We start from the raw sequence: 19,047 nt of genomic DNA, 5'->3' as shown, positions 1-19,047 counted from the left end.
ATCGGGACAGGGACTACTAAATTTTTAGGGGTAAAAGCAAAAAAAAACTTGCCACTTAAGAAGAGTTTTTTTTTTTATTATCTTTTCTCTTTATCTTTTTTTTTATATACATTTACCCAACCCACCATACATTCCTTCAATAAATAAATCATGTCTAGCACACTCTTTAACGATATTAGACAACAAAATACATATGTTCAGCCATTATTACATGAACCACCTGTTGTCTATGGCAACCTTCCTCAGTATTACCAACAGCAACAACAACAACAACATATTATGCAATATCCCCCACACAATGTGGTGTATGGTCCTCCCCCAACACAAATTTACTATAATCAAAACGAAATGATGGTCAAGAGCAGTTCTTCTTCCATCTCTTCTTCAAATAACTCACCACGTACCCCTCCTCCTCGATTACATTCCTCTTCTCCACCACGTCTTGTCACTCCTTTAACTCCACCACCTTCAACAGAAGATCGTGTCAAAGAAACAATTGCTCGCGCAAATGCCATTCCTGCTGAATTCTATCAAACAGAGTTTCTCGAGTATTCCAAAAAATCATACGATGGACGTAAAAGAAAGAGAACGGACTCTAATAACGATGAACCTTGCAAGAAATTAAATCAGGGAGAAGACGCTGGTGACCCTGAAGAGTAAGCACCCATCGCCCATTCTCTTTTATTATTTAACCCTAACCTTTTATTCAAGGATTCTTAGTACGAATGAAATGCGTCGACAGATTCACATACAATCCGAACAAAAGAGACGTGCTCAAATCAAGGACGGCTTCGATATCTTGAAAAGTCATTTACCTGGCTGCTCCAATAAGAAATTGAGTAAAGCTGCCTTATTAACTAGAACAGTACAACAATTAGAACACATGAAGAAGATGCAAGCTGAACTCTTGGCTGAAGTAGAACGTCTCGCTGAAGAAAACACAAGCCTAAAAATGATGCAACATTAAAATAAACATACTTCTTTTGATAGCGTCATACTATAATTGTTTATTTGTTTGCTTTTTTAACACAAAAGAGTGATATACATTTATTTTTCTTTTTTCTCTTTCTCTTTCTTTCTCCTTCTTTACATCATGATTGTTATCATCGTTATTTTGCTATCGCTCTTCCCTTTTTATAGCATCCAGGGCGATTGTGCTTTTATCAGCGGTGGAGGCTGTGTTAATGGCTTATGCAAATACTGTGCCATGTGTATCACCGATGACTGTATTTTGGCCACTCCTTATTCAACAACAGGGGACAACGTCAATTCTGCCTGCGCTGTGACACATCAAAATTACGGTTATGAATTCTACAACTACTGCCTATCATCGGGCGACGATGACGATGGAGGTAGATATCGTACATCTATTTATCTCTTAAACCGACAATTATAATACTAATCCCTTTCTCATCCAGATGACTGTAGTACAAGCACTGTATGTCACCACTATGAACAGTCCAATGCGACAGACGCAATGCATGTCTGGGATAACCTGACGTGTGACCAGGACAGTTGCTTCTTAGTAACCACGCCCCGACATATCAATACAACATCTATCGGTAACACCACGCAACCTGTGACAGGCTCAGGTAGCGATGGCAACAAACATGTACAAGACCATGTCGAAGAAAACAAGCATAATTCAACCATCATTGCTGTTGTAACAGTGTGTACAGTGATTTCATTCTGTCTTTTGGCACTCTCGGTACGAATCCTATTTTACAAGACAAAGTATTGGCCCACCATCAACAAATACTTTTGCTGTAATTTCTGGCCTAGGAACAATAATGAAACGATTGATTCCTCTGTACCATCGTCAGGACCTCCTTCATTTCGTTCAGAAATGGTAATACGATCAAATAACAGTGACTTGCCTGGTTATACAGGAAGAGAAGTGTCTCCGCCGAAATATGAGGAGGCCATTGTAACTCAAATTCGAGGTGCGAGATACCACCATAATACGGATTATTATCAGCCTTCAAGTTCTTCACAGGCTGTTTGGGTGCCTGTTTATGCTAGGCCTGTTCCATTTGTGCAACATGATTGGGCTACGCAGACAATAAGGCATCAAACCTTACCTAATTAAAAGGGAGGAGGGAAGGAGAAATACACACACACACACACACACAGTAATGGAGAGAGAGGGGCGAGTGTGGTTATATATATATATACATATATATATAAAAAGAGGAGTCATTGTAATCAATCAAAGGTCAGTGTAGTTAATCGTATTACTATGAACCAAGGGATTATTATAATATTAAGCGCGTATAAATATGTTATTTATTATTGTTATTGTCCTGATTCTAATAATTTGTTTCCCCTTTTTTCTTCCTTTCTCTTTTTCTTTTTTTTTTTTTTTTGTTATTAAACTTTATAAAGCATGAAAGAAACAGAACGAAAACTATTGACTTCAACATGGCAAACGGTCATTCACTACATTGTGGTTACAGCATTTTTAATAACAATTATAACATTACCAATATTGTACACCAAGACAGGAACACCGCCGTTTTGGGTGATTTGTCTGGTGATCAGTATATTTTTAATATTTTACATATTGTTTATGGTATGTTGTTGTTATTTCTAAAATACATTTTATGCTGACCGTATTGTGTAGTCACTGCTTTTCGTTCGAAAGAATGCCATACCCAACGACAATGTGGAACATGGTCAACAAGATCAAGACGAGATTGTACGGTTACAAAGTAATAATAGCCACAGTACGATTCAAAGTCAACCTCCTGGCGGCGGCGGTATTGATAGTGAACGTCGCACCATTTACAATTCCTCCACCATAGGCATCCCACCAAGCTCCTTCTTAGCACCCACTGGACATACATCGATACGATCCTCCAGTCTAGACTATGTGCCTCCTCCTCCTGCCTACCAAGACATGATTTACCCACCTTCTTATCGTTCAACACATTCAACAAAAGACGATAATGTTTCCATTGTATATTAAATGTATAAATTTCATTGTTATGCGAAAAAGCCACATACATACACGTTGCATAATAATGATAATAATAATAATAATAATAAAAATAACTTGTCCATTTCTCACCCTCTCTTCTTCTATACATTACTACTCAAAGACAAGGCCCCCAGCAAAACAAGAAAAGACACGCTTAATGTAGTCAATCTAGATCAAGTCCAAACAACTCATGGAATGACTTTAAGGATCCCTCGCGGCACAAGTAAAACCGAAACTTTTAATAATAATGACTTACCAAGGTTAGAAATCATCATTACTGTTTTTGCTCTCCTCCTCCTCCTCCCCTCCCCCCCCCTTTTTTTTTGTTGGGTGACTGACAACCATACAACACGCAGCACTGTATCGAAAACACATATTTAGTAGAATTACATTGCGTAAATTAATTTGAGGGGGAAAATGATCATGATTTATTAGAAATAGATAGATGACTATATTAGCTATTACAGAATAGGTTTGATCACTTTAAATAAAATGGTTCCTGAAAACACAATTGTTTGGCGCACAAAACAGTGTATAGCGGCGGATGTCGATTATACATAAATTGTCACTAATTTTGTATTTGACCAGTTAAAAACTAGAATGATGTCGATGTGAACTGATAAATCATCATCATTTAACAAACTGCTTTGTTCTATAAAGAAGGTATTGGTGACATTGGAAACGAAGACATTGTGACTGTAGATGTTCTTATGGAAGAGCTAAAAAGAGGTTTGTGTTTGAATGATTTGGAGTGGATTTACACATTTGACCTTTTCTTGAATAAACACAATGTTTACCAGTGTTTGGAATGAAGATCGAAACCCTCAAGCGAGCTACGTTCGATGCTCGTTCAAATAAAAGAGAAACTAGCGCATACTCGAGTAAAGATACTTGCCGCGACCTTTGTTCAAACTGGCCGCCAAGTTCGGCCCAAGATCGAAAAGTTTGAACATCAATCTACACCTAAGACCATAGGGTCGAGTGTGTGTTTTTTAAGGCCACGTGATATAAATAAAAGGAGAATGTCTACACCTACGTCCTTTTTAGATAGTAAAATCTACACATAAGTTTGAGAAAGCACTTTACGCCATTGACGTGCAATACAATTTTAGCTTTTTCTAAATGTCATAGGATAATCTTTTTTTTTTTTTTTTTTTCGTAAATATGCTTCACTATCAGCGCATGCTCCTACTGCAACGCTGATATAAGCCCTGGGGCTATTTGGAAATGTTTCTATTTTAAGTAAAGACTCAAACATTATGGCTGATAAACAATTATATCATCCTGACATAAGCCATCTCTTGTTTATCAGTCTATAAATGAGTCTCACTCACATACTTTATTTCTTCCCTTTTCTTTTTTCCCAACATACTTGCTTCCTCTCTATTTTTTATTAGTATCAAAGAAAAATCTGGAAAAAGACGTAGGTGTAGACGTTGTCTTAAAGCAGCTTCGGAATTGCGAAGAATGCTGTCTTTTTACAGTCTGGTCACAGCTAAATACTGTCTGGTTACGACAGTACCTCGTAAAATCTACATTTTAACCCTTTAATACAAGTGTTTTTTAATGAAACTTTACAATAGACAATCAAGCAAACAGACCGGAAGTAGTCATAACCTAGCTGTTGTAGACTCTGATACTTCCACCGACTTTATACATTGATGACGGTGGAGTATCAGATGATTCTCATCCGGCAAAGGATGCGAGAAGTTGGTATTTGGTGGAACAATGTTGATTGATGATGGCATTTGCGATAAATGTTACTTCCCTCTGGAGCAAGTAGAAAAGGTCTTGAAAGAAATTGAAGCTTTCAGTTACTTCCAGATACCAAATGCCGATGAAGAAGAGTTACGCATACTCCATCAATTTGCCTATCTCATGCAGCAACGAAAGGTAGAATATGATCATGTCTATAAGTTTTTAGATGATATGCCGCATCTTGCGAAATCCCGACAACTGAAGTATATGCTTTCATCTTTTACTCGTATATATTGTATGAACTACTCCTGATCAACACATCAGGTTACAAAAACGTAGTCGTAGCCGGCTTTTTATTGAAAAGCTCCGTATGCTCCGTATATGTTACGGAGCATGTTTACGATTACATTTATAGAATGGTTCTTCTCACCAAACTCAGCATACCCAAGAATCGCTATGAAATGTCATCATTGTTACCAGCTATTTGTGCCATGAAACAATCAAGCGCAATTGTAGATCAAACCGCCCACATTGTTAATCGTCCTCCTTCTGATAACATTGTTCTGCTACTCAAAACCATGGCATTTCATTCGCCTATGCGTATCACTAATACGCAAAGTAGATCAAGCCTTGGTTGAAATCATCGACAATAATTCTAATCAAATATAACACAATCCTTTATTAAATGCTCAATTTTCTCTTGTTTATGTACTATTGTTGAGGATATCATAGATATAATAATAAAGTAATTGTCACATCACATTATGGATGGATAATAAATATAAAAGTTAATCATGAATCACGCATTACCCCACTTGTTCTCATCCTACCGTTGGAGTCTGTACACAGGGCACATCCCTGTGGCGAGTAAATATTTATTCTGCAAAAGCAATACAATCGAATGGGCCTGGACTATAGAATATTAATAGAACCTGAGCACAAATATTACTCTTGTCATTTGATGTTATAACTGTTGATCCCTCTGACTAATATTTATATACTCAGTATGGAAGGGCTAAAATTAAAGACATGTTGATTATTTACTATCACCAGATTATTACATCATGATCCAATAAGGCGCTTACTATTCTCCCTAGAACTGTCCCAGTTCTGTATATAAATATCCATAGTTTTTTCTCATAGACCATCAATACCTTTTTTTGAATACATTTTTTCAATACGTTTTTAATTATATTTTTTCGTCCATAAATAAAAGTGGTATCCAAGTTCTAACAGTATCACTTTTGGTTTATTTTTTATTTTTGTTCTCCATGCAAAACAACTATCTATATGTTTTTTGTTGAGTGACTTGTATATGTCCCGTGTTTACATGGGCGTAATTGATGTTATGGTGAGACCAAGGATGATTATTTTCAAGTGCGACCAAGGTCATTTTCGAAACGAAAATGACAGAGAGGAAGACCTCCGTATTTTTTTTCAAACGTATTTCTTAGAATTGCGTGATGGTCTGCTCATAAGTTCAAGAAAAACGTTTACGTCGATTGACATGGCCTGTCATCTGAGCTTCATAGAATGATCAATGATACTACTGAAAAGCTACCAAGTTCCTGCCTTGCTTGGGGTATTTGAAAATGTTTCCATTTTAAGTAAAGGCTCAAACATTATGGATAAATTCCTAAAATAAACAGTCAAATCATCCTGACATAAGCTCTTGTTTATCAGCTTACAAATACATGGCGTTCACACACTTTTTTTTTTCCGTTTTTCTTTTCCTTTAACATACTTCTCTTCTCTCTTTGAGTGAAAATTAAAATATCAGAATATAATAATTTCTGGTTTTTTCAAGAAACACTAAATGTTTGGCTCTTTTTTTTTCAAAATAATATGGAAGATACATCGCCATTCTTGAGATATTACGGCTACGGCTAGTCTTTGCTATAGGATGGTCCCTTCCTAGGCTGGGTCCTTGGGTACTAACCCACTGGAAGGACAGACTGTAAATGGTTGTGATTACACTATAAATTAGTGTAATCATACTGGCGTGTTGGTCTTTGCCGGAATTGCTGTAAGTGATATAAAAAAGATACGTTTGAAAAAAAAATACAGAGGTCTAAATATTTCTAGATAACGCTAAGAATTTATCATTAGAAGTCTTCGCAACCAAATTCGGGTATCAAAAGAAAGACAAAGCAAACACGCGTTATAATGACATTTTGAAGTCATACGCCTTCAAGAACAGCGAATGGCAAGCAAAGTTAAGGCGCGATTTTAACATTTGGAAAGGAAGTACATTTGAGTCTTTCTTCTGGGCCAAAGTTGCCTTGGATGAGCAGATGAGACAGCTAGAAACAGATGGATACAAGACAGCGGCTCACTGTTCTCTACAAGCTGGTTCGGAACTGCGCAGATCGTATTCTTTTGACGATATTCCCACGTAAAATCTATATTTAAGCCCTGACCACTTTATAAATATTTTCTAACAGAAATATAAAGTAGTTTAGCAAACAAACAAGCAAAAAACAGCGTATCAAGCGAAGACCATTCGAATGATCCAGCTTTTATGACAGATGTTTCTACCGACTCCTACGTTGACGAAGGCGCTCCATCGGATGATTCTGGTCCCGTGGAGGATGAAGACATGTTTGATTTTTTAGTGACAACTGAAGGCGTATATGATATCCATCTGAATTCGATTACAGAATTCTGGAAGCTTCCGTCGGGGTTTAATGTGTCGAAATCATTCCTAAAATACCGAAAGAAATGCATTGATAAGGCCAAACTGTTTAAGAATCTGGAGGAACGTGAGGAGTTGGCACTTAGTGGCTCCCTGCTGATTGATGATGGCATTTGCGGTGAGCCATTTACAGTCTGATCTCAGCTATTTACAGTGCAATCCTGCTGTAAACAGTGTTACTTCCCTCTGGAAAAAGAAGAAGAGGTCTTGGAAGAAGTTGAAGCTGTTAGCTACTTTAACTTACCCGATGCCGATGAAGAGGCGTCTCGCGTACTTCATCGGTTCGCCTATCTAATACAGCATAGTTTCGAATCGCGAGAAGCACCTCCTTTTGACCTTGGAAGCGAAGCGCTGTGGTCGTACTGTGTCCGGTAATTTTATAAAGTTCGCTAAATTACCAAAGGACTCGTTATACCTACCTGATCAACACATCAGGTTACAAAAACGTAGTCGTAGCCGACTTTTTATTGAAAGGCTCCGTATGCTCTGTTTATGTTACGGAGCATGTTTATGGTTACGTTTATCGATTGGTTATTCGGCTTATTAAACGATTCCCTTTCTTTACCTCACGGTTGGGGTTTTCAAGATCCCCTTGCTGTATCCAACGGTAAGCTCTTACGGGATGGTCTTCTTACAAAAATCAGATGCCCAAACATTGTTACGACATGTTTTCATTGCCAACAGCCAATTGTGCTACGAAAACATTGAGGGCCTTCTTCAATCAAGCCGCCCGCATTGTCAATCGACCTCCTGCTGATGACATTGTTTTACCACTTAAAACCATGGCATTCCATTCACCTGTGCGTGTTTCAGAAACCAAAGGCAAGTCAAGGGTAAACATAAATGATCCCAGGGTAAAGAGAGCTTGTAGAAAGCTTGATTTTACAAAGGCATAAGTGTTTTTTTTCTGTTTAACAGCAGAAACCTGACCTCATTCTTTGTCCTCCTCATCCTCATCCCCCCCCTTTTTTTTTTATAAGTATTTTTTTAAATATTTTTTTATGTTTTAATAAAGTATAAATATATCCAGTCCCCAATAATCAAAGAAACATGCTGGTTACCATCAACAACAGCGCCTCTTTTTCTTTGGCTGCTTAATGTAATGACCTCTGCCCGTAGAAAATGTGCACGGATCAACAAAAGATGACTGGCGTACCTGATTCTCCGCTTCGGTAAATGATCCATTTTAAGAGACACCGTTATTGATCTATCCTACAGAGCTGTAACCTCGTCAGTGTCTTTATAACAATACTGCTTTATTTAAGCGTCGTTTATACTATAATAAAATATTAAAACCATTAACACACACTCGTAATGTTTTTTTTTTTTTTTTTTTTTTTGGGATCTCCACGTAGATACCAAAAAATTAAATTTTCGGGCATGGATTCTACTTTGAAGTGCGAGTTAAGAGAACAATAGAAAGTGATGATATATTTGATGATTGGTGTTGCCATTTTTTAGGCTTTTTTAAATAACTCAAGATAATCTACAGTAAGACTTGACATAGAACTACTGACATCTAGCTTAATTTGCATGAGAGAAAAGTCAAAAAAAAAAAAAAGAAAAGGGGCCTGCCAAAATCTGTGACTTGTATAAACTGGAGAAATACCCTTGGTGAGAGGGGCAACAATTTTCTGATATTTTTTTTTTTTTTTTGTCTTTCCAACCCCTCTTTTTTTATATACACAACATGTCATTTGTAAAGTCCATTGTCAATGCCTCTGCTTTAATAAAGGTAGGAAGAAAAGAATTAAAATTACAACGAAGCTGTCAACAAAAAAGAAATTATCAATGACATTTAAAAAAAAACGCTGGTTTTAATAACGCACCCTGGTTCATTGTAGGCCTCAGCTCCTAAGAGAGCGTTTGCTTCAGCTGTCGAAACCACACCTAGAGGTAAAAAAAAAAGATACACCTTTTTTTTTATATATATCCAGAATCTTTTTTTTTTTTAAACAAAAAAGTCAAAAATTAGTTTTCCCCACAAAGATTCAAGCTTTCCTCCGTGATTTCAAGACCAATGAACCAGTTTCGTTCATTGAACTTGACAAGAGTGTATTTGGAGCACCCATTCGTCGAGATATTCTTCACCGTGTGGTTGTCTGGCAACGCGATGGTATGCGTCAAGGCACAGCTTCCACTAAAAGCCGTTCTGACATTCGTGGTAGTGGTAAAAAAGTGGCTCCTCAAAAGGGTCGTGGTAAAGCAAGACAAGGTGATAACAAGGCACCTCATATCACTGGTGGAGGTATCGCATTCGGTCCCAAGCCTAGAGATCACAGTACCGAATTACCTCGTAAAGTTCAAGAATTGGGTTTGAGAGTGGCATTGAGTGCTAAATATGCTCAAGATCAACTCATCGTGGTTGAATCGCTTCAAGATCTCGAAACTCCCAAGACACGCGACCTTTTAGACATCATTCAAGCTTCTTACGACGGATCCAAAATGTTGGTAGTGATTGACGATTGTAGTTTCAACCTTGAATTAGCTTCTCGTAACATTCCCAACTGTGAAGTCATCCATGTGGAAGAGACTAACGTTTTGGACTTGATGACCTATGATAAGTTGATTATTGAAAAGAGCGCCATCGAGACATTAGAAGAAGCTCTCAAGGCCGAATAAGAAAAGAAAAGAAAAAACCTGTACAAAAAAAAAATATCATTATTATTAAAAGAAAAAAAACAAAGAAAAATAATATATAAATTTTCCATTTTTTTATTGTGTGAGTGTGAGAGTTTCATTTCTGTCAAAATATACATTTCAACAAACAAAAAAGAAAAGTACGCAAATAATCTACAAGTTCAATAACGTCCAGCCAATTTTTTTTTTTAATAGTAAGGATTTTACCAACCGGCACCATTGGTGGCAGAAGGAGGTTCACCCCAACCTCCAGCGGAAGGAGCAACAGGTTCACCCCATCCACCAGCAGCAGGTGCAGCAACAGGTGCGGGAGCTTGTTGTTGTTGTTGAGGGGGAGGAGTGTGTTGGGCGGGAGGAGCAGCAGCAGCAGGTGCAGGAGCACCCCATCCACCAGCAGCGGGAGCGGGAGCAGCGGCAGGTGCAGGTGCACCCCATCCACCAGCAGCGGGTTGTTGTTGTTGAGCGGGAGCAGGGCTAGAAGCAGCAGGAGCACCCCATCCACCAGCGGCAGGTGCAGGGCTAGCAGCGGGAGCGGGAGCACCCCATCCACCAGAAGCTTGTTGAGGGGGAGGTGTAGCAGCTACAGGAGCGGGAGAAGGTGTAGAGGCAGCGGGAGCACCCCATCCACCAGCGGCAGCGGGAGCGGGAGCAGCAGCTTCGGGAGCACCCCATCCACCAGCAGCGGGTTGTTGTTGTTGAGCGGGAGCAGGGCTAGAAGCAGCAGGAGCACCCCATCCACCAGAAGAGGCAGCGGGAGCGGCAGCAGCAGGCTCAGGAGCACCCCATCCACCAGAAGAGGCAGCGGGAGCGGCAGCAGCGGGCTCAGAAGCACCCCATCCACCAGAAGAGGCAGCAGGAGCAGCGGTTTCGGCACCACCCCATCCACCGGAAGAAGCAGCGGGAGCAGAGGTTTCAGCAGCACCACCCCAGCTAGGAGTAGCAGAAGAATCCCAGTTAGCGGTTTCAGTAGCAGATGTATCTTCAGCGGGTTGATCATAACCATAGGCACCGCTATCGCCACCTTCTTCACTCTTTTGAGCATGACATCTGAAGCAATCGGTTCTGAAAGCATAGTTGACAGCAGAACAACTAATAATAATGATTACTATTAGTTTACATTCTCCCCCTTTTTTTCTCTCTCTCTCTCTTTTATAACTTACCCAGAGCAATCCCAATCACCATCACGTCTAGGAGGACGTTCACGACGTTCACCTCCAGCATCACCTCCAGCACCTTCGGGTCTAGCAGCGTTACACTTGAAGCACTCATAACGAGAAGCAAAGTTAGATTGGCTACATTCGGGACAATCCCAATCTCCAGGACGAGAGTTATTACGACGTTCACCTCCGGCATCACCTCCAGCACCTTCGGGTCTGGCAGCATTACACTTGAAGCACTCATAACGAGAAGCAAAGTTGGATTGACTACATTCAGGACAGTTCCAATCTCCAGGACGAGTGTTACCACCATCGAAAGCACCATCGGCAGCACCAGTACCTTCAGCATTGTTATAACCTTGAGGAGCACCAGGAGCAGTTCTCTCCATAGGGACATACTCTTGACCGGCATAGCTAGGAGCTTCAACCTCATTATCATCGAGTTCATCATCCCAAGTAGTATCGTCAGAGATGTATTGTTGCAAGAAGTCGGGGATCTCTTGCTTACATTCCTTTAACAACTTGGTAAGTTGAGGAGCTAATTGCTCGGAACGATCATTATAGAAAGAGGTGGCTAAACCAGGCTTACCGACACGAGCGGTACGACCGATACGATGGATGTATTCATCCATATCTTGAGGCATATCGTAATTGATGACATGCATGACGTTACGAATATCAATACCACGAGCAGCGACGGCAGTGGCAACGAGAATAGGACATTTACCTCTCTTGAAAGCTAAGAGAGCATCTTCTCTCTCCATTTGAGTACGATCACCGTGAATAGAGGTAGAAGGGAAAGAACGTTCGAAGAGATAATGATCCAAACTATCAGCGGAACGCTTAGTCTCGACAAAGATCAAGGTACGGCTAGGAGGTTGAGAGTTCAATAAGGTACGGAGAGCTTCTCTCTTTTCATCTTCCTCGACATGCATAATCTTTTGAGTAATAGCTTCAGAAGTACCACCGACACGACCAACTCTCAAGAAAAGATAGTCAGGACGCAAGAAATCACGGGCCAAAGAACGAATGGCTCTGGGGAAAGTAGCAGAGAAGAGAAGGGTTTGTCTGTCAGCAGGCATACCGTTCTTGGTGACCAAGTTACGAATAATGGATTCGAAACCCATATCCAACATACGATCAGCTTCATCGAGAACAAGATACTTAACTCTTTCAAGTCCAATCTTGCCACGACCAATGAAATCCATAAGACGACCAGGAGCAGCAGCTAAAACATCACAACCTCTTTCGAGTTGACGAAGTTGACCCATAGAATCAGCACCACCATAAACGGCACTATAATAATAAGAAGAAGAATATATTAGGATAAAACTCTTTACTCCCTCTTTTTTTTTTTTTAATTTGTCTATATATCTTACCAAGGTCTTAAACAACTTCTGTAGGTGAACTAATAGAGATAAAATAGAGATAAATACACGTGCATGCTACATTAAAAACGAATACAAAACTTACTCTTCTACATTCATCAAAGATTTGAGAACAGAGTTCACGAGTAGGAGCAATGATAAGAACAAGGGGTTCAGCCTTATATTGTCTGGTTTCATAGGGAGCAGGACGAGGCTTTTGGAGTTGCTTGGCAGAGGTGAAGAGAGCAGACAAAGTAGGGATCAAGAAAGCAGCAGTCTTACCAGAACCTATATTGTTATATAGATATTAATATCCAGTGTTTAGCACGGATCAATACACTTTTTTTTTTTTTTTTTTTACTTACCAGTCTGGGCACAAGCCATCAAATCCTTACCGGCAGTAACGATTGGGATAGAATAGGTCTAATCATGTGAACACATGTCAGTTTTGACACGCAGAAATATATATATAAAAAATATTTAGGTGTACTTACTTGAACAGGTGTAGGAGCAGTATAACGTGCTAAACGGACATTCTCCTTCATGACAGGGTTCAAGTCAGCCTCTTCAAACTATATAGATAAATAAATAAAAAAGTTTTAATGTTTATGTTGTATAAAAAAATTTTTTTTTTTTTTTTTTTTTTTTATGTATAAATAAAAACTTACACTTCTGATGGGGTTGGGAGCACTACCACGTTCAACACGAACAGGAATCTTTTCATACTTGGAAAAGTCGAGTTGAGATTGTTGTTCAGCAGAGTTTTCTTCAAAGAGTTCTGCTTCCAAAGTAGAATCACGAGGGGCCATACCTTGGTCATCAACAGCATTTTCGTTATATTCATAACGAGCGCGATTAGAAGCCCAATCGTAGTTTCTGTGTTGTAACTGTTCCTCGGTGGGCTCAGGACGAGGAGGACGAGACTCGTATTCAGAAGAACGAGGAGCCTCTGACTGAAAGTCAGCACCAGCATTAGGATCCCAAGACATCTTTTTTATTTATATTTGGTTAAAATAAAAAGAAAAAAAGAAAAAAATTGGCAACTTTTTTTATTTTTCTACTTGAAAAAAAAAATTACGTGACGTACATGATGGGTCGATTTTCATTTGATGGGGGACCACCAATCGCTTGTTTAATTTTAACTGGCCGTTTTAAATATTTGTGTGCATCTCTATTAAACATTCCCCTCTATTGCTCAACTTGCGTCATCTGTATATATATGTATATATATATACATATGCATACACAGATGATCCCCTACTTTTCTCTCTCATATCAATATTCATTCTTCCTATGCACCTCTTGAAAATTCAAAATACTAGGTTGGAGCATAGAGTGAATATTCATTGTCATAGACAACGTGATACACGTCACTTTAGTTGTAAAGACGTGTGTCAAAAAAAACCTTGTAGACAGCAAGAAGGTAGTAGATTACACACGCACACACACACATTACAAAAACAGGTCTTGTGCAAGTCTTTTTTTTTAAAGCCGCAAACTATAGAATGATGAGAGTTACACTAAACAATAGCGGGAAATTTTGAGTTGTTAGTACGCGATCAGCCTAGTTAACCCTCTCCCCTTTTTTCCCCCCCTTTCTTCACAAACAACACACACGTTGCTCGTGAATCTACCAAACTCGTGGGTCATTAGAAGAAAATTAATAAATACAAGTGTTTGCAAATAACCTTATGAGAAAACTCGTGAGTAATATTTATGCAAAATATAAAAAAGAAGGGAGGAAAGACGGCTTATTATGCGGCGTTACCATTGGGTGTTATTGGAGTAACACGGGTTTATTACTATTATTATTGTTATTTTTTATGGGAGAGTGAGATATTTTTCTTATTTTTTTGGGTTTGTTGGGTTAAAAAAATATAGCACCTTCAATAAAGGGCATAGATATATATATATAAAGTCATTAATATTCAGATGGATGTGACATCCATTCCCATTTCAGAGGCACGTTGCTTGAGATAAGTGTACATTTTGTATTGAAGTGCAAAGAGTGGAGAGTCGGTAGGAGCTTCCGAGAGATAGCATTGTACATCCACAATTAATCTCAGGAGACTATCATCGTCTTCTTTCTGTTGACGATCATTGTCTTCCTCATCTGCTCTTGTTACTGCTTCAGCCATTTCTTGGTCATACTCATAAAAGTAACTTTCTTCAGCTCTGAATTCCTCCTCCATCGAGACGTTTTGGTTGTTATTGTTGGTCATTACTATTGAAATTTTGTTTGGGAAAGAGTGTATTGGTATGATAGAGAAATCAATTGAAAAAGAGGTCTCGCTTGTGATATATTGTATTAGTGAAAATAGCTTTGATTATATATACAAGAGAATTTGATGTTAGAAACTGGTAATAAAGAGACCTCTAATTCAATGATTTTTGTTGAAATAAAAAAAAAAGAGAAAAGGATGAAGAAAAGAAAAAGCCAGGGTAACTCTTTTTTTATTATTAAAAAGTGGGACTATTTCGGAAGCGAAAAATAAAAATAAAAATAGGATTCACGTGTGCATGTTTTCGTGTGCAAAAAGCAGGTATATAAGAAAAAGATCTAAAGAAATTAGTAAACCGTCATTTTGGAGGTTTCCGGAAAGTCATCCATATCGCGTAGTTTATGATGTTGCGCTGCACTACCGCCTCCCGACGCCTTGAGTCGACGGGCATACGCATTGATGGTCGATGCAAAATAGATCTATGGTAAATCACAAGGATAAAATCAGTCTATGGTTGGATTTATCATTGTTCATTGCTTACCTGCACAAAGTTACCCACCAAAATAATAATACCACTAACAATCAAGAACTGCTTTGTAGCAGAAGCACAATCGTCGGCATAAAGACTCGTACTAGTACCATTAGGCAACACAACGGCCGAATAAGGTGAATTGGCTGTGTTTAATTCGGTGAGATATTGCTGACATCCAAGCACAATCGAGCTCTTCTTCACCATCATGACAATCCAAATACCCACAGAAGAGAGCAAGAGTAATACAGCCATAGCCCAATAAAGAAATCGGAATATGTTTACCATATTTCTGTTTTGCTATTTTACATTGGTTTTTTTTTTTAGCAAATGCTATATAAAGCGGGAATTTCTCAACTCACTGTAATTCCACCAATCACACCAAATAGCGAACTCACGGCATAGACTCCGACTACGGAGACGGCTGTCCAGAACACCGCCGACGCAGCTGATAGGTCTTGTTGCGGGAAACTATAAATGACTTGTTTTACATGTTATTTGATGTGCTTTTTTTTTGTTGCTGTTGCTGATAATAACTTACTGCTGCGATCTTTTATTAACCATATGAGTATAGCTACATAAAATGCCTGAGTGATTACGTTTAGTTTATTATACGAATGCCATTAGAAAAGCATAACTTACAGATGAAATGACGGCGATCGCAGTAACACCGGTTCTGAAAGAAAGAAAGGGGTTTAATTTTTTTATTTTTTTTTAGCTGTCTATTTCGTGTAGGGTGTTAGATCTCTTGTTACCTTAACGGAATACAAAAGCAACAATTGTTCAGTCCCATATGATGTAAAAAAAAAAAAAGATAAGTGTAAGAGAATAAGAATAAAAAAAAACAAATAAATCAACTTTTTTTCTGTTTTTAACTCAAAAAAGTGATGTGTAACATGATAAAAATAACAAATCCTCTATTTATAATTCATTTTCTCTCTTTTTTAATTATAAGCGCATGTTCATTCACAACAGCAGCAAAAAATAAGAAACTCTCGCCTGGGAATCTATGAAACATCTTCCCTGCATACTTTTTTTTTTTTGTGTAGGCACGTAGTTACCGGGAATATAAGTGTCAATGGGCGGAGCCTATAATTCTGCATGGGGGTCTATGTTTTGAGTCGCATCCTATAATGTAAATTGAACATCAATTTTACACATAACAAAAAAAGAAGAAGGGTTGCTATCTTTTCTTTTTATCTCTCGGCTCACGTTTATTTTTTCAATTACAGATGACAACATGTTGTCATGAACGTGTCACTCTGTTTTAGCAGCTGAAAAAAAATATTTGAGGGAACGAAAACAAGCCTAAGCCCCTTTAGCTGTCAATTTGTTCAATACAGCTGGAATAAAAAAAAACTATTGTTCCTTAGTTCTACCAAGTATCTTTGGAAGTGGTGTTTAAATAGAAATTATAGAAAAAAGAGAGAGACAATTAATATTTCTATAGGCTCACAGTGGGGAAAAAAAAAAAGGTGTAATATCATACTAAAGAGAGAATGTGTGTGTGAATGATATCATATAAAAATCCATCGTCCAATGTTTGTTCTGGGTAAAAGACCACATTTTTTTTTTGTTTTTAGGGGGATCGACGCTATAAATAAACACATGTGAAATGTCCGCTCTCCCCAGTGACAGAATAATATAAGTTTTTTTTTTTCATCTTCCTTACTTTCTTTTCTTTCTCTCACTCTTCTTTTATATATATATATAATACATACAAAATGGCTGCTCAATTATTAGAGAAACGTCAGAGATATAATGATGAATATGCATCCGACCCTGAAGAGACCAATGAGGATGATGGCTCTAACGAGGATCCTGACTACAACGATGAAGATCCTGACTACAACGACGAAGATCCAGACTACAACGACGAAGATCCAGACTACAATGAAGAGGATCCTGATAATGAAGAGGACCCTGATGATCCTGACAACGGAGAGGATCCCGATGAAGCTACAACTACCGAAGATCCTGAACAAACCTCCACCACAGATTATAATGAGGAAGCAACACCTACAGATGACGATTACAATGGTAAGGAGAAAATTAAAAAAAAAATAGCATGTACAATTCTTTCTTTTGGAAATGGCCCAGGCTATTTCATTGTATCACGGTCTCGTACTTTTTATAAGGAAATGTCACTGTACGGTTATTTCTGCAAACAAAAAATGTCAGTGACACGTGTATGACTTTTTTTTTTTGCACTAAAAAGTCGAGGGTTCCCTTGAAAACTCAGTGTATTTTCCAAAAGAGAGAAACGAATGTACTTTAAATACTTTGCAAAAGTCTCTAACCTTCTTTTTTATTTAGATGATAGTACCACAACTGCTATCGATGATTACACCACCAGTAAGTTACATTTATAATCACCAAAATTATTTCGTGTACCTTGTTATTAATCACAATTTATTAGCTGATGAAAGTTATCCTACATCTACAGGTAAAATACTTAGTATGACCCTCTATACTTTAAATACATTTATACTTACAATGATCGTTAGCTTATATTGAAGCCTCGTTGACATCTGCTTTGCCTACAAGTACCAGTAGCATGATGGCGACACCTACGCAAACTTTTATTTCTAGCACAAGCTCTTTACAACCCAGCACGATGGTCGAGACACCCACATCTACACCTGATAGTAGTTCAGAAGGCGGCCTTAGTAGCAAAAACAAGGCGATTATTGGAGGTGTAGTCGGTGGCATCGGCGGGGCCGTTCTATTGGGTGCACTTGGATTCTTCTTGTTTACACGATGGAGAAGAAATCGTCGCGCTAGTGATCGCGAGAGTTTCCATCCTCAAGCGGATGATATCCATAGTGTTCATTCACCCGAAATGTCGGGCGGTGCTCGGGGTATCAGTGGAGAATATAGCTATTATAATTCAGCTACCAACCTTAGTAAAGATCCCATCATCACTTCTACTAGTCAGCCTGGTCGCTACTAGATGGAAAAAAATATCAATTATTTTAGTGTTTGATACACATTTTACAATTTAATTTTAATTATCATCTCATCCTTCTTACATTTCTTTCTTTTTCATATCTAGACAAAAATCCTATAAATAAAAATAAAAATAACAATAATAAATTTGTTATTATTTTTTGTGTTACTCTTGTGTTCTCATCTTTTTAAATTCTACTATTATTATCAGCAAAAGGAATGGGGTGCATCGAGACATAAAAGGGAATGCACAGACCACTCTTTTCATTCAAATAGCAGAAGCATCACTTACCCGTTGAAGTAGTAGTAAAATGAAATGAATCTCACAAAGATGTATACAAGTTACAACTCTTGGCACACCCTTTAAAACTGATATGCGCACTTTGAATTCCCAATTTGCACATTTAAAAAGGCTTTTCTATCTGATTTTTCTTATTATTATTGCTACAAATCAATTACAATGATTTATAATCGCCTGCTTTCATTTTAAGAGAGCCGGTTTACTTTCAGTAAATGACTTAAATTGCCAAAGAGATGTTGGGCATGTGATCTTGCTGTACGATCGTTTTATGATACAATTTCTTCGTTCTCAATCATATAGTGAGAGCTTCAAAGATAATCTGTGTTGTAGTTAAAGTACATTACACATATAATTGGGACTTCTTCATTTGAGCACCTACAAACTGCCTGATTCGTGTATGTGATGATGAAAAACATCCAGAAATCCCATTTTAATATGTCCACGTTATAAAAACAGCACATTGATCTTGTCTGATGTGCCAGTGGAACTTTTAATTCAACTTAATTGGC

The 19,047-nt window shown here is 38.2% G+C and overlaps 8 protein-coding genes across 8 annotated transcripts; 5 read left to right on the top strand and 3 right to left on the bottom strand.

Annotated features, from left to right (window-relative positions):
- The first annotated feature begins 70 nt into the window (after positions 1–70).
- Positions 71–1,004, top strand: EV154DRAFT_498703 (uncharacterized protein). The gene is made up of 2 exons (XM_051600390.1): positions 71–656; positions 712–1,004. Exons 1-2 carry the CDS (start codon positions 151–153, stop codon positions 965–967), a joined length of 762 nt encoding a protein of 253 aa, XP_051460841.1. The 5' UTR covers positions 71–150; the 3' UTR covers positions 968–1,004.
- Positions 878–2,328, top strand: EV154DRAFT_90393 (uncharacterized protein). Its single transcript, XM_051607833.1, has 2 exons — positions 878–1,352; positions 1,419–2,328. Exons 1-2 carry the CDS (start codon positions 1,094–1,096, stop codon positions 2,087–2,089), a joined length of 930 nt encoding a protein of 309 aa, XP_051460840.1. The 5' UTR covers positions 878–1,093; the 3' UTR covers positions 2,090–2,328.
- EV154DRAFT_498701 (uncharacterized protein) lies at positions 2,313–3,311 on the top strand (the record flags this gene model as incomplete). The annotated part of the gene is made up of 2 exons (XM_051600389.1): positions 2,313–2,572; positions 2,624–3,311. Coding segments are annotated over exons 1-2 (525 nt in total), but the record flags the coding sequence as incomplete, so codon positions are not given.
- Positions 3,312–8,979: 5,668 nt separating this feature from the next.
- EV154DRAFT_542426 (ribosomal protein L4 domain-containing protein) lies at positions 8,980–10,064 on the top strand. The gene is made up of 3 exons (XM_051604522.1): positions 8,980–9,108; positions 9,218–9,269; positions 9,349–10,064. The coding sequence occupies exons 1-3, from the start codon at positions 9,064–9,066 to the stop codon at positions 9,993–9,995; spliced, it is 744 nt and encodes a 247-aa protein (XP_051460838.1). The 5' UTR covers positions 8,980–9,063; the 3' UTR covers positions 9,996–10,064.
- On the bottom strand, positions 10,060–13,541 carry EV154DRAFT_90228 (uncharacterized protein). Its single transcript, XM_051607832.1, has 7 exons — positions 13,206–13,541; positions 13,032–13,109; positions 12,903–12,960; positions 12,644–12,825; positions 12,550–12,578; positions 11,174–12,466; positions 10,060–11,102 (listed from the first exon to the last, which is right to left on the bottom strand). Exons 1-7 carry the CDS (start codon positions 13,524–13,526, stop codon positions 10,217–10,219), a joined length of 2,847 nt encoding a protein of 948 aa, XP_051460837.1. The 5' UTR covers positions 13,527–13,541; the 3' UTR covers positions 10,060–10,216.
- Positions 13,542–14,181: 640 nt separating this feature from the next.
- EV154DRAFT_498689 (uncharacterized protein) lies at positions 14,182–14,963 on the bottom strand. Its single transcript, XM_051600388.1, has one exon. The coding sequence runs from the start codon at positions 14,757–14,759 to the stop codon at positions 14,466–14,468; it is 294 nt and encodes a 97-aa protein (XP_051460836.1). The 5' UTR covers positions 14,760–14,963; the 3' UTR covers positions 14,182–14,465.
- Positions 14,959–16,101, bottom strand: EV154DRAFT_549117 (uncharacterized protein). The gene is made up of 6 exons (XM_051604850.1): positions 16,044–16,101; positions 15,931–15,964; positions 15,830–15,875; positions 15,651–15,769; positions 15,301–15,588; positions 14,959–15,238 (listed from the first exon to the last, which is right to left on the bottom strand). Exons 1-6 carry the CDS (start codon positions 16,079–16,081, stop codon positions 15,107–15,109), a joined length of 657 nt encoding a protein of 218 aa, XP_051460835.1. The 5' UTR covers positions 16,082–16,101; the 3' UTR covers positions 14,959–15,106.
- A 911-nt stretch (positions 16,102–17,012) lies between these two features.
- On the top strand, positions 17,013–18,241 carry EV154DRAFT_560372 (uncharacterized protein; the record flags this gene model as incomplete). The annotated part of the gene is made up of 4 exons (XM_051605608.1): positions 17,013–17,328; positions 17,605–17,643; positions 17,708–17,734; positions 17,796–18,241. 4 exons carry the CDS (start codon positions 17,013–17,015, stop codon positions 18,239–18,241), a joined length of 828 nt encoding a protein of 275 aa, XP_051460834.1.
- Between the last annotated feature and the right edge of the window lie 806 nt (positions 18,242–19,047).

Source organism: Mucor mucedo (assembly GCF_025094135.1).
Source record: "Mucor mucedo strain NRRL 3635 chromosome Unknown EV154scaffold_17, whole genome shotgun sequence".
Classification (NCBI taxonomy): Eukaryota; Fungi; Mucoromycota; class Mucoromycetes; order Mucorales; family Mucoraceae; genus Mucor; species Mucor mucedo.
The sequence above is the reverse complement of the archived record's forward strand: the minus strand, read 5'-3'. Positions and strand labels throughout refer to the sequence as shown.

What these genes read in the sequence shown, in the direction of transcription:
- EV154DRAFT_498689 (XM_051600388.1), bottom strand. Translation starts at nt 14,759, where the DNA reads ATGACCAACAATAACAACCAAAACGTCTCGATGGAGGAGGAATTCAGA.
- EV154DRAFT_90393 (XM_051607833.1), top strand. Translation starts at nt 1,094, where the DNA reads ATGATTGTTATCATCGTTATTTTGCTATCGCTCTTCCCTTTTTATAGC. An exon ending in GGGCGACGATGACGATGGAG is followed by an intron (nt 1,353 to 1,418) that starts GTAGATATCGTA and finishes TTTCTCATCCAG; the next exon opens with ATGACTGTAGTACAAGCACT.
- EV154DRAFT_498703 (XM_051600390.1), top strand. Translation starts at nt 151, where the DNA reads ATGTCTAGCACACTCTTTAACGATATTAGACAACAAAATACATATGTT. An exon ending in GACGCTGGTGACCCTGAAGA is followed by an intron (nt 657 to 711) that starts GTAAGCACCCAT and finishes CTTTTATTCAAG; the next exon opens with GATTCTTAGTACGAATGAAA.
- EV154DRAFT_90228 (XM_051607832.1), bottom strand. Translation starts at nt 13,526, where the DNA reads ATGTCTTGGGATCCTAATGCTGGTGCTGACTTTCAGTCAGAGGCTCCT. An exon ending in CTCCCAACCCCATCAGAAGT is followed by an intron (nt 13,110 to 13,205) that starts GTAAGTTTTTAT and finishes TTATCTATATAG; the next exon opens with TTTGAAGAGGCTGACTTGAA. An exon ending in AGAAGTTGTTTAAGACCTTG is followed by an intron (nt 12,467 to 12,549) that starts GTAAGATATATA and finishes TTATTATTATAG; the next exon opens with TGCCGTTTATGGTGGTGCTG.
- EV154DRAFT_542426 (XM_051604522.1), top strand. Translation starts at nt 9,064, where the DNA reads ATGTCATTTGTAAAGTCCATTGTCAATGCCTCTGCTTTAATAAAG. An exon ending in ATGCCTCTGCTTTAATAAAG is followed by an intron (nt 9,109 to 9,217) that starts GTAGGAAGAAAA and finishes GGTTCATTGTAG; the next exon opens with GCCTCAGCTCCTAAGAGAGC. An exon ending in TGTCGAAACCACACCTAGAG is followed by an intron (nt 9,270 to 9,348) that starts GTAAAAAAAAAA and finishes GTCAAAAATTAG; the next exon opens with TTTTCCCCACAAAGATTCAA.
- EV154DRAFT_549117 (XM_051604850.1), bottom strand. Translation starts at nt 16,081, where the DNA reads ATGGGACTGAACAATTGTTGCTTTTGTATTCCGTTAAG. An exon ending in GTTAATAAAAGATCGCAGCA is followed by an intron (nt 15,770 to 15,829) that starts GTAAGTTATTAT and finishes ATGTAAAACAAG; the next exon opens with TCATTTATAGTTTCCCGCAA. An exon ending in GTGTGATTGGTGGAATTACA is followed by an intron (nt 15,589 to 15,650) that starts GTGAGTTGAGAA and finishes AATGTAAAATAG; the next exon opens with CAAAACAGAAATATGGTAAA.